Below are 15,222 nucleotides of genomic sequence, written 5' to 3'. Positions count from 1 at the left end.
TATGAGGGAGGAGAGAGAGCATGCTCATTATGAACTTATGTACTTGACTTTTTCGATTGAAACGAGTCTGAAAAATGGAAACTTTTTGTTTCGGAAATCCTCTTCTTCTCGAGAAAATGACCGGAAGTGTGTAGGCGAACGAGGAAGAAATAGGAAAAGGCAGAGATCGAAAAAGGGAATGAGAATCTAAAAAAAAACAATGATTTTTGGTTAAAACAGTTATAGCTAACATATCGAGACTACATTCTCTCAAACTTGTTTAATGAATTTTTCGAAACCGTATACTAGAATCAAATGTTCACAGCTAATTACGGTTTCATGAAAATTGGAAATAGTCAAAGTGGAAACAAGGGTTTAATTTTCGCATCACATTCAAACTAAATTATCATCAATAAAGTTAATTGCAAATATTCCAATATGACATCAAATACTTCTGTTTTTGACATATTTGTGTTCAGAAACAGCGAAAAAGTCTCAAATGTTCCGAAAAGGAGTTACAACCTAAAATATATACTGTTATTTAAATTGGTTATGATGAGGAATCTCTCTAACTAGGAAAGTCTTCCGAGTGACCGTGGAGTTATAGAACGTCACCTAAATCATTTGAAAGCTGAAACCACGCTAATTTCAAATATATATTTAGTTTTTGCCCTCGAGGCCTGGTATTCGAGAAAAAGAAGATCAAATTTTGGACCGCTGACGAGACCGACGTGTGAAAAATATCGGCAGGTTGGTACCCCTTGACAGCGGTCCGAACTTTGACTTCGTTTTTCTTGAATACCAGACATCGAGGGCAAAAACTGAATATTTATTTGAAATCAGCTTTTCCTCAGCTTTCCACTGATATAGGTGACGTCCTATATAACTCCACGGTGACTCGGAGATCTTCCCTAGTAAGGTTTAGTGTTTGAATCAAGATATTATCTACTTAGATTCCAAATACAAACCGAACATTCAAGGTCTCCTTTTCCTTCGCCTATCCCATTTTCGAAACTTCAGAAAAAGTCAAGATCTTATCTCTTTCACCTTTTCTACTCGTCTTTTTGTTACCTAACTCTCCTAAAATGTCCTCTGAATTCCCGACCGACCCTTATTCGTCAGCGCAACAAAAATGGTTATACCAAGATCATTTGGTGCTTCCCACTCTGGAATTTTTGCTCAAAGACGAATTGAGAGATAAGAAAGTGTTAGATATTGGATGTGGAAACGGTACGTTTGAGTGAAATAAAATATTCATTTATACAGAAAATCAGTTGAATCAAATCAATTAAATAATTAAACCAATGGTCCTGGAACCAAAAGAGCGTTCAATCCACGATTCTTCTTGTAGTCTCTCATTCTTCTCAAGTCCTGGGAAACCTCATTCCCAATTTCCACATTTCCTCCGTTCATAATATATTCCTCATTCAAAACCATCATTTTCGAGAGGAACGAAATCATACTGACTTCCATATTATACGTTTCCTTGAGCTGATCCAATGCTTCATGAACTTGGTTGATCGTTTGATCTCTGTTCGAAGTGATCTCAGTCATCATACGGTACGCAGATGGAAGATTCTCGATGACCGATAGTACTGTATTATGGAATTTCTCCTTTCTGGTTTCCCATTTTCCACTGTAAGCGGTCCATTTGTCCTGAAAATTTTTTTCGTAAAAAAACCCCTTCAATAGTAAAATAAGGCTTCTCTTACCGAAATTCCGTGTTTCTCAGCCCATTGATCCCACAAATGATCCATTTCCCGGAGTGTAACAGTGTCATTGAACAGGATTTGGAAGTAGTCTTCTTGACCTTCCGTCGTCAAATTTTGGAAGATTTGTTCCATTTCCTCACTTACAGTGAGAACTGGCGCCGAAGCAGCGAAACTTGTGAAGAAAAGAAGAGTAGAAAGAAGGAATAGCATTATTTGAAACCAAAATACTTTGGATATTTTTGTGAAGGTTCCCCAGGTTTATATAGTGTAGTGATGGTCACTAATGTGGTCATTTGCATGTTTATTTTTGTATACAAATTGGGCTTTTCGGTGGGAAAGGAGAGGGACAGCTGGGCTAACAGATAATCGTGAGGGCGCACGTTTTTTGTATTCTCTCAAAAATATATAGGTCGGAAAATACAAAAAATCAAATTATTTCAGGACACAACGCCCACTCATTCCTCCAATGGGGTGCACGGAAAGTGATTGGATTTGACTATTCCCAAGAGATGATTGAGAACTGCAAAACCCTGCACAAGGAATCTGAAAACTTGGAATTCCATCACAAAAGTGTCACTGACTTCAAATTCAATGAGAAGTTCCACGTGGCAACTGCTGTTTTTGTGTTGCAATACGTTCATGATAAGCAGGAACTTCAGAAAGCGATTCGTTTGATTTGGGAACATTTGGAGGACGATGGATTGTTTGTTGGATTGATTCCAAATGGAGTTGAAGGAGTTGTTGCTCCAAAAAATGCAGGAAAAGTGCTCGGAGCAGAGATTGAGAAACGACAAGTTCCATTTGTCGATGGTGGATTGGTGACTGCAAATTTTTATGAAGGAGATAGTAAGTTGTATTTCCAGCAGAACATTTATGGGTATCAATTCAAAAAAATATACAGAATACCGTAAAAACTGTATTATAACGGCAACCCTTCCATGCTCCAAATTCACCACAAGCATTTTCTTGGGTATTTTCCATGATAAAAACGGTTGAAAAATACAACGGCATGCCGTTATAATACAGTTTTTACGGTAGTTTGAGTTTTCAGTGAAACGGAAGAAATTTTTATTGCGCGTTATAATCGATTCGTTCAATAATTTTCTCACAATGGTAGCATTCTCGAATGTTTTCTGAAACATAACTTTTTTTTCTAGAAAAATTTTACAACTGGATCGAAAAAAATTATGATTCAATTCCGATTGAAGATGAAAAACTATTTTGATTTTGTTTGAACTGCTGATTAAAACAATTTGAAACAGTATTTTTTTTTGAAAAATAAAATTTCTGAAAAGCTTGTATTTCATGTTCCAGAAGTCAAATGCACCTCCACGATGGCTCTCCATTCCAATGAATTCTATGAAAAATGCTTCAAAGCTGCCGGATTCTCGAAATTCGAATGGTTTGCCCCAAAGATAAGCGAAAAAGGAAGCAAAGTTCTCGGAGAAGAATTCTTGAATCAGTTTATGAATCCACCGTGTGATATTGTTTTTAGAGTTTGGAAATAACTTTTTCTATTTCAAATATTTATTTGAAAAACGTTAATTCAAAAAATGGTTGTGTTGCTATTTGTCTTTGTTGCGGTTGATTTGATAATTTCAGTCGGTATCATATTGATAATTGGTCCTGTTGATATGAATGTTGAGGTCACTCCAACTCGGTTTCTGAACCGTTTTGGTAGTAACAGATTGACAACTTTTCGACGAATTGTTCGGTTCCAGGTGATGTAAACAATGCAGACGGAGGCTGTAAATATAAGCATTTCAATCATAATTCTTAATGTGTATACCATGTGCACACTGCCAAGCAATCTGTCCCAATAGAATAACTGGAGGTGGGGAATGAAAGAATTGCATGTAGACGTAAATGAATGCGGCTGTAGCGTTGCAAGTGCAGATTAACACGGATTGAATAAAAATCTGCTTCTGAGTTTTTGACAATGCTTCCGATTGGGCATGTCGATTTTTCCAATGGATCAATAAGCTGAGGTACCCGTATGAACTCGCTGTGCACAATGAAACACAACAGTTGTTTATTGTGTGAGGAACACTGACGTATAGATCACTCTGGGAACAATATTGTTAGGATAAACATACAGATACAGTACAGGTCAAAAGGTTGTTAACTTTGGCTGTTTTCTGTGGAAAATGACCAACATTGACAGTGTATTTCGGTGTCACCTGATTGTCCGAAAATTTTTATTTTGTGTGGGTTGGACAAAGCAAAAATAGTACATCATTTTTGTAGTTGAACATTTTTTTGTAGGGACACTGCCTTGAAAGTTACAGGGTGTCAAAGTGAAAAGCTTCAAAACTTCGCTACTGAAATTAGTCGGCTGGCTTTGACACTTTGTAACTTTCAAGGTAGTGTCCCTACAAAAAAATGGTCAACTACAAAAATAATGAGCTATTTTTGTTCTATTTAGCCCATACAAAATAAAGTTTGTCGGACAATCAGGTGTTACCGAAATATACTGTCAACGTTGGTCATTTTCCACAAAAAAACAGCCAAAGTTGATAACCAGCGATACTGTAGACAGAACTAACCTCTAAACCCAACATAGGGTTGAAGAACCAGCTCATGTAAACAGAGTTGAAGAGAATTGGTTTGGTGAAAAATACTGCATAGAACGTGTAACTCATTGGGATCATCAAAGTGAAATAGATATTCCTCCCGACGAAAATTTTGCGGAAAGGAAGATTATGATTGATATCACTGCATCGATTGATTGCCAAAAGAATGCAAGTGGCACACGAACCCATCCAACAACCACAACCTATAGATCCAGCAAGGAAAATGAGTCGAGGGAATGAGCAAAATGTTGCTCCGATGAACCCGAGGTAACCGGTTACCAGCGAGTTTACTGTTAGGCAGCAAACATCCATTAGTCCAAGGTAAAGCATTATTTTATAGCAGGAGGATTTGATGAGATCAGAGTGAGAGATGACGAAGAGACATGGGATGTAAATGCTCTGGAAATAAAAAATCAAATTGAAATGACACATTAAAGGAGTCTTTTCTTACCAATATCAAAACCCCAACTGTCATAAAATAAATCCCAAGAATTGGTCTTTCTTCTCCGATTGACTCAATTCCAGAACAATTGTAGTAGTATGGATGAGGCTCGAACCCATTTCTAATATAGTAATTAAGGGAAGAATCCAAGTCATTCGACATCAGATTTAAAACTTTCCACATTTTAGTAATATGAATTTCGGAATTTTCGAGATTGAAAAGTCTTCGAGACTCTTTATATCAATTTTATTGAATTTCCATTCATCAGTAATCCCATTCTCCTGAAAATCCGGTAGGATTACGTACGCTCGACTGAAGAGAAGACGGACATGGAAATACGTCAAAAAATAAATGTTGAGGGTGGAATGATGGCATTTGGAAACAGAAACAGGTGACTCGACTCATTTGGTTTTTTTCTAATGACTTGAATGATATCATTTAGATCAGTGAGCTTCAATGCATCAAAGGCGCGCCAGACAACCAAAATTGGAATGCTCATAACTTTATTCAATTTCAGATGACAATAACTGGATTACTTATACCAAGTCTCGCGATGTCTTCCGAATGGAACATACTTGATTGGGCGACGAGTACGGAGAGCCAATGGTCTCTCGGCTCTCACAACGATGCGACTGGAATTACAGATAATCAATTTATAAGAACCAGATCTATCTGAATACTCACTCATCGTTTTCCTCGCTGTCCCAAGCAGTCGAAGCTCCAATGATTGAAGAGAAGATGAGAAAGATGAAGAAGAATTGGTGGAACATTTTGAGAAATGTGAGTATTGAGATGTCCGAGAGGTATTTATAGTAAAAAAGGGTCATTAGAATGTGAGAAATATGGAAATCTAGATACAAGAGTCATGTGGGAAGATTTGAGTCATTTTGGAATAAGAATTATGAGAAGATTTCTGCAAACTTGATATTGATGTTTGAGGAATCGATGGAAATAAAGGTGGTTGTCTTATTTTCGAAACTTGTGTATTATAAATTTGATGGCAGAGTGGGAGCAGAACAGGAATCTGATGGCAACGAGCTCTTTTGCTCTATCGTGTCCTCGGTAGTATAGTGATGAGTATCCGCGTCTGTCACATGTGAGACCCGGGGAGAAATTTTTTGCGGTTTTGAAAATATATTACGTTTTTCTGTGTTTTGTATCCTGAAGTGTGAACTAGAATGCGAAATTCAAAACAAAAACGGATGCTCAACTCTAGATTCATTTTAAAGTTTAATTCATTTTTGAGAGCTCTTGCTGTCAAAAAAAGCTGTTTGTAGAGCAGTTTTGATATCATTGACGACAGTATCAGACTTCTTTTTCGCGGAGACATTCGGAATATAGTCAGCACGTGTCAGCTCTTCGTTCAATGGATTCTTTCCACCCATCGTCTTGTTGAAGACAATTATTCCGAATTTTCCATCTTCTCGAATACGGACGATAGCGCCACGGTTCTGAAATAAACAAAATCAGTTATTGAGACAGAAGAGAATTTAACTTACATCGTTTTCATTCATGTAACGGGGTGCAGAGAAGATTGTGAGCAATTTTTTGTTAGCCGTGAACTGAAATCCATCCGGGATCATCTGATGAGCACGAATGATTAATTTAATTTTGAATGTTTTGCAGACATCATCCACACACTGCGAATTAAAAGTGCATGATAGGCCACGGAGTGCGTTTTTGCTCCATTTAGGTTCTCTGTAATTAATTGATTGAATCAAAACAAACAAAAAAGGCAAAACTTACCGCGAAAGAGCATCCAAAGATTCATCTGCAGCTGGATCTTCCCAGATAAGGTCTTGTGCCAGTGCATTGTCAGAAACTTCAACAAGCGGTCTCTGGATCTGCAAAAGAAACAGATAAATTTCAGATAAATATCTGACTGCTCACAGTCTCAAAGTTTTTCCAATTCTCCAATTTCGTACTGATTCCTCCATGCATTGTCAGAATCTTTCCTCCAATCAGGCAAGCCAATGGCATGTAGGAAAATGCCTCGTTGAACTTCTTTTCAATTTCTTTCTTTTCAAAAGAAATTGGTTTGAAATTATACACTTCGCCTTGAATATTGTTCCGTCCAAATGTTCATTCCATCTTTCCAATCATCAATCTCCCTCAAAAAATGTGCCAGAAATTGTTGTTTTTTCACACGCTTCTCTCCTCAAAAATCTCATTTGTTTTCCGCCGTTCCAATCCCCTCTCCTCCTCCAATTTCTTCTTATTTTTGTTTTCTTATTGTTCCTCTTCCCGTAAGGGTTACACTCAATGCCAGATGTGCATGATAAGTCACAAAAACAAAAAAGAAACGTAAAGCAGGATGGAACGATTGTAAAAAAGAGACATCTGGACACTCATAAACATATCATCTTCATCAAAAGTTGGACCGCGTCGCCCGCCGGAGCTCCGCCTACTTTTACAACATCGGTCAACAGTCCGCTGGCTTATTAGCTTCATAAGTAATCATTTTTCCCACATTCTTGATCTCTAGTTTCCGGTCTCTATAGGAAATACCAAAGAAGAAAAGAAGATTGCGTAAGTGCCATGGGTCGATAGGCACTTGATTAGGAGCTCAGAGAAAGAGAATGCCGTTCCTTTTTTGTATTCTATTGACTCAATAACTATCAAATATCAAGGGAAAGACTGAGACAAATAAAGAATCACACCCATTTAATCATAGTGTGCTCTTCTTCTTTCTTGTTTGTTCACTCCACTTAAAAGGTCACTTCTTTCTCCTCTTTTTTCCTCTCCCGGCGATTTCCGGCTGGCTGAAACGAGCAGTGCATTGTGTTTTGGATAGCTGCATCAATAATCTGAAAATTTTTAATATTTCTGAAGAAGTCTTAAAATCTCACATTCCTTTCTCAGAACAATCATGTTTCAGATGTGATACGACTTCCTGCTATGTATGGTTATGTAACATTTTTTCAAAATATTCCCGTTTCAAACGTTCAAGTTTACTATCGTCTTTTACCATTGTGTAGTTCCACGTACATACGAAATCGTTTTTATTTTAAGTGAAACATTTTACTTAGATTAACCTCACTGATAGATGGTTTTTCTGTCTTCATCAAAGGTTTCAGATTTTAAGCATTTTCATAAAGATCTCATTAATTACTTTCTTTTAATAAAACAACTATCTTTTCAAAACGATAATTTGGAGCAATAGAATTCAGCCCAATCAACACTCAAATTTAGTGAAAAATTTATATTTTTAATCGTTTCAAGACTAGATTGAAACCTTCTACGATTTCTGAGTTCCAAAAATGAAATACTGTTTCAACAAACTATCTGACTTTAAAAAATGCCTGGATTTTTCCAGTTTGAAATGAAAATGTACTTTTCGGACCAATTTTGAATTTTTCTATAAATCAAATCCAGCAAAAACATTCAGTTTCCCTTTATACTCTTTTTCTTCCCCCAACAACGTGAAAAGTGAAACGAAAAGAGCACACCTGCCTCTCCTCCTTTCCCATCTTTTCCTCCAATAAACTTTCCATTAACTCACTCAATTCAGTACTCTCCAAACACATCAACCTTGTTTCCTGCCTCCTCTTTCGGTGTTGGTGCCAGTCGGGTAGATCAATTAACTGACGGAGCTTTGTGGTAATTGTTCCCTCTGGTCAATAGTAGTTGTTATACTCGATGGACATTATAATGTTTTCACTTCAATCCGTTTCTTTTGTTTATTCAGTCGTTGTCATCATTCAATTTCATTCAATTTCATTCTTCGTGGCATGAGAGGAGAAGTTTTGATTTGAAATTGATGGTCCATTATGTATAACCACAGAGTGGGCGGAGCTTGGAGCCAGTTGAGCTTTTCGGCATCCCGGATTGAGGATCTGGGCCAATGGACCGCAATTTACGTAATCTCATGTAGATTTACGTTGCAACAACAAACTATCCCTTTGAACTTTCCTCACCCCATTCCGTATGATCCGATGAAGCGTATCCCGGAACCATCTCTCTGGTTCCGCCCCGGATAATCGATTTCTCTAATCTTCAGCTCGTCACTTTCTAAATATCTCCTTCCCGAATTGTTTTTTTTCACTCCGCGCATCTTTTCTTTATTGTTTCATAAATCCGCCAATTGGTTTCTCGACGAGAGAGTACTCAAATCAGAGAGACCGAGACAAATGAAATCTCAAGGAGTGAATGGAAAAACAATAATGTGTTTTTTGTAGAGAGGATATTCACTAGTGAAAATGAGGATATTTATTTTATTGTTTCATTCAATTGGGAGATCAGATCTTTGGAAGTTTTCCTGAGATCTACAGTATTCCACGCCGTAAACCCACACCGTAAATCTACACCTGAAAATCATAATATTCCTCTGTTTCATCCTCTTAATATACACCAACCTGCAAATAAATGTGCTTGTTCAGCTGAGACACCCCCTTTATCTTTTTCTCTGTTCTCTTCTTTTCGCCATTCTCCAATTTATTATTGGCAGCGAGCTGTCTTGTTCTCTCGTGTCCTCGGTAGTATAGTGGTGAGTATCCGCGTCTGTCACATGCGAGACCCGGGTTCAATTCCCGGCCGGGGAGAATTGTTTTTGAAGTTTTGGGTTCTGAAACAATCACCGTTTGAACTTTTCAGTTAAGTTCCACCAATTGCTTCCACTTTTCGCGATTTCCGTGTATTTTTTCCAATAAGTGGTGGGAAAGTTTTCCAGAAAAATAGTTACTGTTTCAAAGATTTCAGAAATTTCCGTCAAGGTATCAGTTTTCAGTAAGTAATTCTCCGTCGCTTCCAACCTTAATTCAACTTGACATATTCCCAGCTGGAAATTGAGATTTGACCCAAATGCAAGTCAAAGAAGAAGAAGAAGAAGAAAAAGAGGAGAAGCTTCTCCTTCTCCTTCTTCTTCTCGGAACAACTTTCACCTACTTCCTGTAACCGTCACTTTCGATTCTCTTCCACCTGTGCCCTTTTGATTTTGTCTATTTCTCTTCGTCTTCTCCAGTATTCTTCTTCTTCTTTTCGCTTCTGACTGGTCATTCACAGGAGTGTCCGGGCATGTTTGCTTACCGCCAAAACGATATATGTGTCTACTGTTCGGTAGCCATTCCCATCTCTCTCTGTCTGTCCGTTTTCAAAACACGTCCGTAAACCAGATGACAAATGACCAACGGGTAACTATCGGCGAACACGGATTTTCCCTTCTCTTTTTTTTTGTTGGTTTTTTTATTTGATGGATAGTCATTGGCAATGAATCACAAAAGATCTTGCTTCATATCTTTTGGAGAGGATATATCCTACAGAATATTGGGTCTTTATCTGAAAATAGCCAACTTTGATGAATTTCGACTTTAGTGTGAAGCAGATATCAGCATTACTGACATTTCATAACCCATTCTTGAAACTGAAAAGATTTTGAACTTTTTGTTATATTTCACTGTTTCGAACTATTTACTTTACATCTATCTTTTCTCGCTTCGTTTCGTCGATGACACCAAATTACTGAGATCATACATGCAACATTAAAAAAAAACTAAGATTCAAGGCACCATGACTTTCAATCCTGAATTTCAGAAGCCGAGATTTCGCGAAATCGAAGTATTTTGTAATTTCAGATTCGAAATTAATCAAAGTTAATCAAAATCCCACGACCTTGAAGCTTGTTAGTTTCAAAGTGTACTGTAACAAGATCCCACCTGATTGTTTTACTTCTATTCATTCGTTTCCGGCTCTTGTTCCATCTTTCCTTCAACATTAAAAAAACGCGCTTTATTATTATAACACAGGCTTCAAAAATGTTTTAATATGTAGATTGATACATCGTTCATTCAGAAAATCCAAATCCCAAAACTAAGTCCTTAAACTTTTCACCACCTCCCTTCATCTACTCAACCAACTCCAATAATTCATGCCATTTTGTCTCATAACATGTTTAAAACGACTTCTTCTCTCCCCCTTTCTTCTCCGGATGAATCTTCCGACGGAGTGTTCATTAATTAACCTGCCGAAATGAATGCAACTTTAAACTTTTAGAAGAGAGAGATGGGTAGTTCCGTTTCTTCCCCGTCCTTCCGTTTCTCTGTTCTCTTATTTATTGCTGACAGCTTCTTCTCGTTCGGAAATAACTCAAGAGTTTCATGCAATATTTTTAGTTTAGTTTGTGAATTCTGAGATGTAGACCAAGACGGAGGAATTATATATTCTTTAATACCCAGTTAACCTTTGATGCTTTAGTTTGGCACCATGCTGTGATGAAAAGTGGTTTCTGGGTCGGAGTGGACGTAAGAAAGGTTTTGGATGACTTAAAAACTTTTGGAATATATTTATACTCGAAATTTTCAAATTTCTGGATTAAACTCAATGTTAGAAAATTCAAATGTTCAATTCCAAAACTTTTAGACAGAAAAAACTTGTATGTTTCCGTTTCTAGACACATATCTCTAGAATCCCGACGGCAAACACATTACAAGTTTTTTCCACGGAATATCCTATTTCTGTTTTTCTTTTCTCGTTTACAAACCGTATTCTTACCAGATTTTCTTACTGTTTCAACAGTACATTTCTTGCAGGTGATGCCATGAAACATATCCTACTCATTTTCTCAGTCACCTCTCTCTTTGTTCTACCTACAGTAATCCCATGTGAAGTCAATTTCATCATCGAGAATTCTCGATCCATCAACTCCTCAGGTTCCCTGGTTTTGAAGAAATCAGTGGATAGTTTGTCTCAATGCACTCGGTATTGTTCATCGGTGAGTTATTGAGAAAGATAAATTGGTGTTTCAATTATTTTAGAATTAATTGTTTTGTTAAATTATTTGGTTTGTCTGACTTATTTATTAAATAATTTAGAAAATTTGTTCAGAATCTCAGGAATAGTAAAAAAAGATAATAGTATCTCTGAAAAGTGCTTACTCCAGTAAAGCAACTTTTACATTCTTTCGAACAACGGCAAAAATTTTCCTGTTTCAATTTATCAGTACTTGGACACAGATCTGAAATCTGAAATGTCACTTCACTGTTCTAGAATTTCCGTACTAATACCAACCAATATATACTTTTACTCATACAGATCGAAAACTGCACTCATTTCACTTTCTCGAATGCTGCCGAAAAGAACGGAGTGTCCAATTGCCATCTCATTCATTCAACATCTCCGTCTTCTCCATCTAATTCTCCAACGACGTCTGGTCCTTTGACCGCCGGAACGAAAACATGTTTAGAGAGTGAGTATAATTAACAGACATTTATGAGATTTCGTTTTTTGCAGGTAAATGTCCGAAGAGAAGTTTTGCTTTCGAAAAGTTTTCGGGGAAATCTCTGCTGAATGCCTCTTTTATTATCAAGACATTCTCGGTTTCAGTCGAAGAATGTTTATCGAAGTGTCAGAAAGAGTGAGTGAAGGGTACATGACGATATTTAAAATCAATGATTTCCAGGCTGAACTAATATTTTTCATATTTTCCTGAAACAGAAACTTTTTCAAAATTCTAATCAAACTATCTTCAAAATTTCTACTGTTTCCTAAAAATATTGTATAATTTCTCAGCAGATATTTTTCAGTTCGGGAAGAAATATTGTATGTAGTCCCAAAACTATTCCCTCTTGTTTCAGCTCGGCCTGCCGTGCCGCCCTTCATAACCATGACACCTCACTCTGTCAATTATCAAGAATCTCATTGAATTCAGTGTACAATCCAAGATTATATTTTAAACCGAGCTATTCAATTGATCTCTACGAAAATAATTGTATCGACTGTGAGTTTTCATGTCAATTAAATAATTGCCGAGAATTAACAGAAAGTAATGAAAACGGGGAATTTTTGGTTTAAAAAAAACTTGAAACAGTACAAATTTGAAAACTTTTTCTCAGGATTTCACGTTAGATTTCCAGATACCATGACAACATCCGGTTGTACTTTCATGCGTGTCAATGGGGGAGGTCTGAAATCAGTCAGTGATCAATTGGTTCAAAGTGTCGGAAGCGTTGAGGAATGTGAGCAGATGTGTGTTGTAAGAACGAGGATATCAGATCCCTGCAGGTGAAATTTTAATTTTAATAATCGGCTTCTCAAATGGAAATTTCAAAGATAAATGAATAATATCCGAATTTTCACCTCTAACTTCAGATCTTACACCTACGACAACTCCACTTTGGATTGTCATCTGATGTGGTCATCCGCCAGAATGTTAGGAAGAAGTCCACTAGAATCAATGAAACCAAATCTATTCCATGGAGATCTAGATGATTGTGTTAATTGTGAGTTTTCCTAATTTTGGTAGAAAAAAGAATCCTGAATTCTGTTTCAGTTTCCCTCAAATGTCGAGAAAATAACTTGGAAATCAAGGCAAGCTCTTTGAGAATGTTCATGTGAGTTATCAGTTTTTAGGGTTGAAGTAGAGAATTATTTTCGATGTTTTCAGCGGGAAAATGATGACAAAGAAATCAAAAAAGATTATGTGCGAGGAGAATTACCAAGGAGAATTTGATTTCTCGTCGAGATTTGACTTCAAGAAATGTGGACTGGATCCTAATGTAAGTCCTCGTTAATTAATGGATAAACATCAATATTCCAGACTTGCAACGGGCCGGGCCGAAATCAACATTTCTCTGGCTCGGCCCGGCCCGGTCGGCCCGGAAATTCAGTACTAAAAAATGTTAAAGAAATTCAAATCCGGATCGCAATTTTTCCGAGCCGGACCGGGTCGACCCGACATTTTGCAAGTCTGTGATAATTTAGAATACACGATAATTCTTTTGAGACAAATCACTTACGTAAATTTTTTTGTTCAAACTGAAAAACTTTGACAAGAAATAGTTTTAAAGAGAAATATAATCGAGAAAGGCCAATTTTTTGAAAGAACAAAAAATATTAAAAATTCCAATTTAGGCGTCAAATAATATTACCAAAATGTAGTCTCAACAAAGCGCGTTTGCATAGGTTACAATTGAATCATCGTGAGAATATAAATATTCTCAATTGAAATTGCGTTCAAAAATTATAAACTATGAACATTTCAAACCGTTAAAGTAAAAAATAAATATTTTTCCAGAAATCCAAAGACTCGACTTATCGTGGAATGGTTCACGTGAAAGAAGGGAGTACCAGTTTGGTGACAATCAGGGATAAAGTTTTGCAGGTGAGTAGAACTTGAACAAAAAATTATTACTGTTTCACAAAAACTTAAAACATACTCCAACAAAACAAAGTATAGTACCGATCCTTTTCTATTCTCCAAATTCCAAACATTTCAACTCTTTTTAGGTAAACTGCCGTCTCCACAAGAGCATGCCTACCGAAGAACAATCTTTATCTGTCCAAATGAATGTTCATGAGAATAACAAAACGAGTCAAGTCATGTCTGATGACGTCGTAATGACTTCCACAGTTTCCCCCACAAATCCAAAGTTTTCTTTGAAAGTATTGGGTCTCGATTCGAATGAAGCTGATACTGTTCATATTGGAGATTTCGGCTGGATTATGCTGGCTGTGAAAAATTCGGCAGAGGATTTTACAGTGACTAATTTAGTAGCTAGAGATGTTATAACAGGAAGAGTATTGAAGATAATTGATGAGGACGGGTGAGTTGTAAAATGTCCGAGCAGACAGTAATTAAAGTTTCAGATGTGTTTTACGGCGAGATATTGTGAAAGAAATTAGGAAGACCGACAACTATGTCAAACTGAAAATCAGTTTTTCTGGATTCCGAAGACAGGTTTGCTCGAGTTTCCAATTTTCAAAATTGTAGAATAGTACATTTGAGACCGAAGTAGTCTACCACGCCATGGTTGAAACATGCACAGTTGGCTGTATGCCAAAATGCAATCTGGATATGATGTTGCCCGAAGAAGAGACGAATGTTCACTCCCTTCCGTTGTCTCTGGACTTGCCACGTCATCGAATGGTCAGGAGATCACTTGCAGGAGAACCCAGACAACTTCAACTGATAAGTGATGTCTACAAAGTGACGGGACACAAACTAACGCTTTTGAACCCTCCACCACCACAAAAGGCGTTTGACTTTAAGCCGCCAACGTCTTCATCTTCGACTTACGACTTCAACGATGCCGGAGAATTTCATGAAGGCGATGTCATCGTTGTGAAGCACTCTGTTGGATTGATGTCAGCTGCGAAAACTTGTCTGATGGATGACGTCACCTGCATGCTTACAGTCATTCTAGGAGCAATTCAGATGTTTTTAATGTTTTCTTGTATCCTCATTATCTATTGTTATTATCAGCAATGGCGGTTTTATAGAGAGTTGAACAGACCCCAGGAGCATAATGTACAGTATTATCAGAAGCCTCCAGAGGTCGTCGCGCAGACGTAGGTCTCCATTGTTACCGGTACTTTGATGTCAGTCAGAGGTTTATGTGGTGGCCTAAAAACCTCCCGGACTTTATCGAACCTCTGACATTACCCAAATGTTTTATCTTGTTTCACTTCATTTCCTATCCGGGTTATTTTCTCTCCTCGCTTTCTTACCTTTTTCTTTCCAGTGCAATTTGCATTTCCCATTTCAGTCTTTCATTTTCTGACAATTGTTGCCAAAGTTTGAATT

General features: G+C 37.2%; 5 protein-coding genes across 5 annotated transcripts; 2 read left to right on the top strand and 3 right to left on the bottom strand.

Moving 5' to 3' along the window:
- Positions 1-1,064: 1,064 nt before the first annotated feature.
- Positions 1,065-3,199, top strand: GCK72_015109 (uncharacterized protein; the record flags this gene model as incomplete). The annotated part of the gene is made up of 3 exons (XM_053730636.1): positions 1,065-1,209; positions 2,133-2,537; positions 3,006-3,199. The coding sequence occupies 3 exons, from the start codon at positions 1,065-1,067 to the stop codon at positions 3,197-3,199; spliced, it is 744 nt and encodes a 247-aa protein (XP_053585408.1).
- Positions 1,276-1,901, bottom strand: GCK72_015110 (uncharacterized protein; the record flags this gene model as incomplete). The annotated part of the gene is made up of 2 exons (XM_003108538.2): positions 1,276-1,635; positions 1,692-1,901. 2 exons carry the CDS (start codon positions 1,899-1,901, stop codon positions 1,276-1,278), a joined length of 570 nt encoding a protein of 189 aa, XP_003108586.2.
- Positions 3,200-3,237: 38 nt separating the features above from the next.
- On the bottom strand, positions 3,238-4,889 carry GCK72_015108 (uncharacterized protein; the record flags this gene model as incomplete). Its single annotated transcript, XM_003090210.2, has 4 exons — positions 3,238-3,437; positions 3,481-3,757; positions 4,238-4,663; positions 4,716-4,889. The coding sequence occupies 4 exons, from the start codon at positions 4,887-4,889 to the stop codon at positions 3,238-3,240; spliced, it is 1,077 nt and encodes a 358-aa protein (XP_003090258.2).
- A 1,052-nt stretch (positions 4,890-5,941) lies between these two features.
- Positions 5,942-6,686, bottom strand: GCK72_015107 (uncharacterized protein; the record flags this gene model as incomplete). The annotated part of the gene is made up of 4 exons (XM_053730635.1): positions 5,942-6,157; positions 6,206-6,404; positions 6,453-6,550; positions 6,597-6,686. The coding sequence occupies 4 exons, from the start codon at positions 6,684-6,686 to the stop codon at positions 5,942-5,944; spliced, it is 603 nt and encodes a 200-aa protein (XP_053585407.1).
- Positions 6,687-11,238: 4,552 nt separating this feature from the next.
- GCK72_015106 (uncharacterized protein) lies at positions 11,239-14,991 on the top strand (the record flags this gene model as incomplete). Its single annotated transcript, XM_053730634.1, has 12 exons — positions 11,239-11,412; positions 11,733-11,886; positions 11,931-12,054; positions 12,275-12,417; positions 12,554-12,701; positions 12,789-12,919; positions 12,970-13,030; positions 13,084-13,195; positions 13,714-13,800; positions 13,926-14,242; positions 14,286-14,376; positions 14,425-14,991. The coding sequence occupies 12 exons, from the start codon at positions 11,239-11,241 to the stop codon at positions 14,989-14,991; spliced, it is 2,109 nt and encodes a 702-aa protein (XP_053585406.1).
- Positions 14,992-15,222: the final 231 nt, after the last annotated feature.

Source organism: Caenorhabditis remanei, chromosome IV (assembly GCF_010183535.1).
Source record: "Caenorhabditis remanei strain PX506 chromosome IV, whole genome shotgun sequence".
Classification (NCBI taxonomy): Eukaryota; Metazoa; Nematoda; class Chromadorea; order Rhabditida; family Rhabditidae; genus Caenorhabditis; species Caenorhabditis remanei.
Note: the sequence above shows the minus strand (reverse complement) of the source record. Positions and strands in the feature narration are given on the sequence as shown.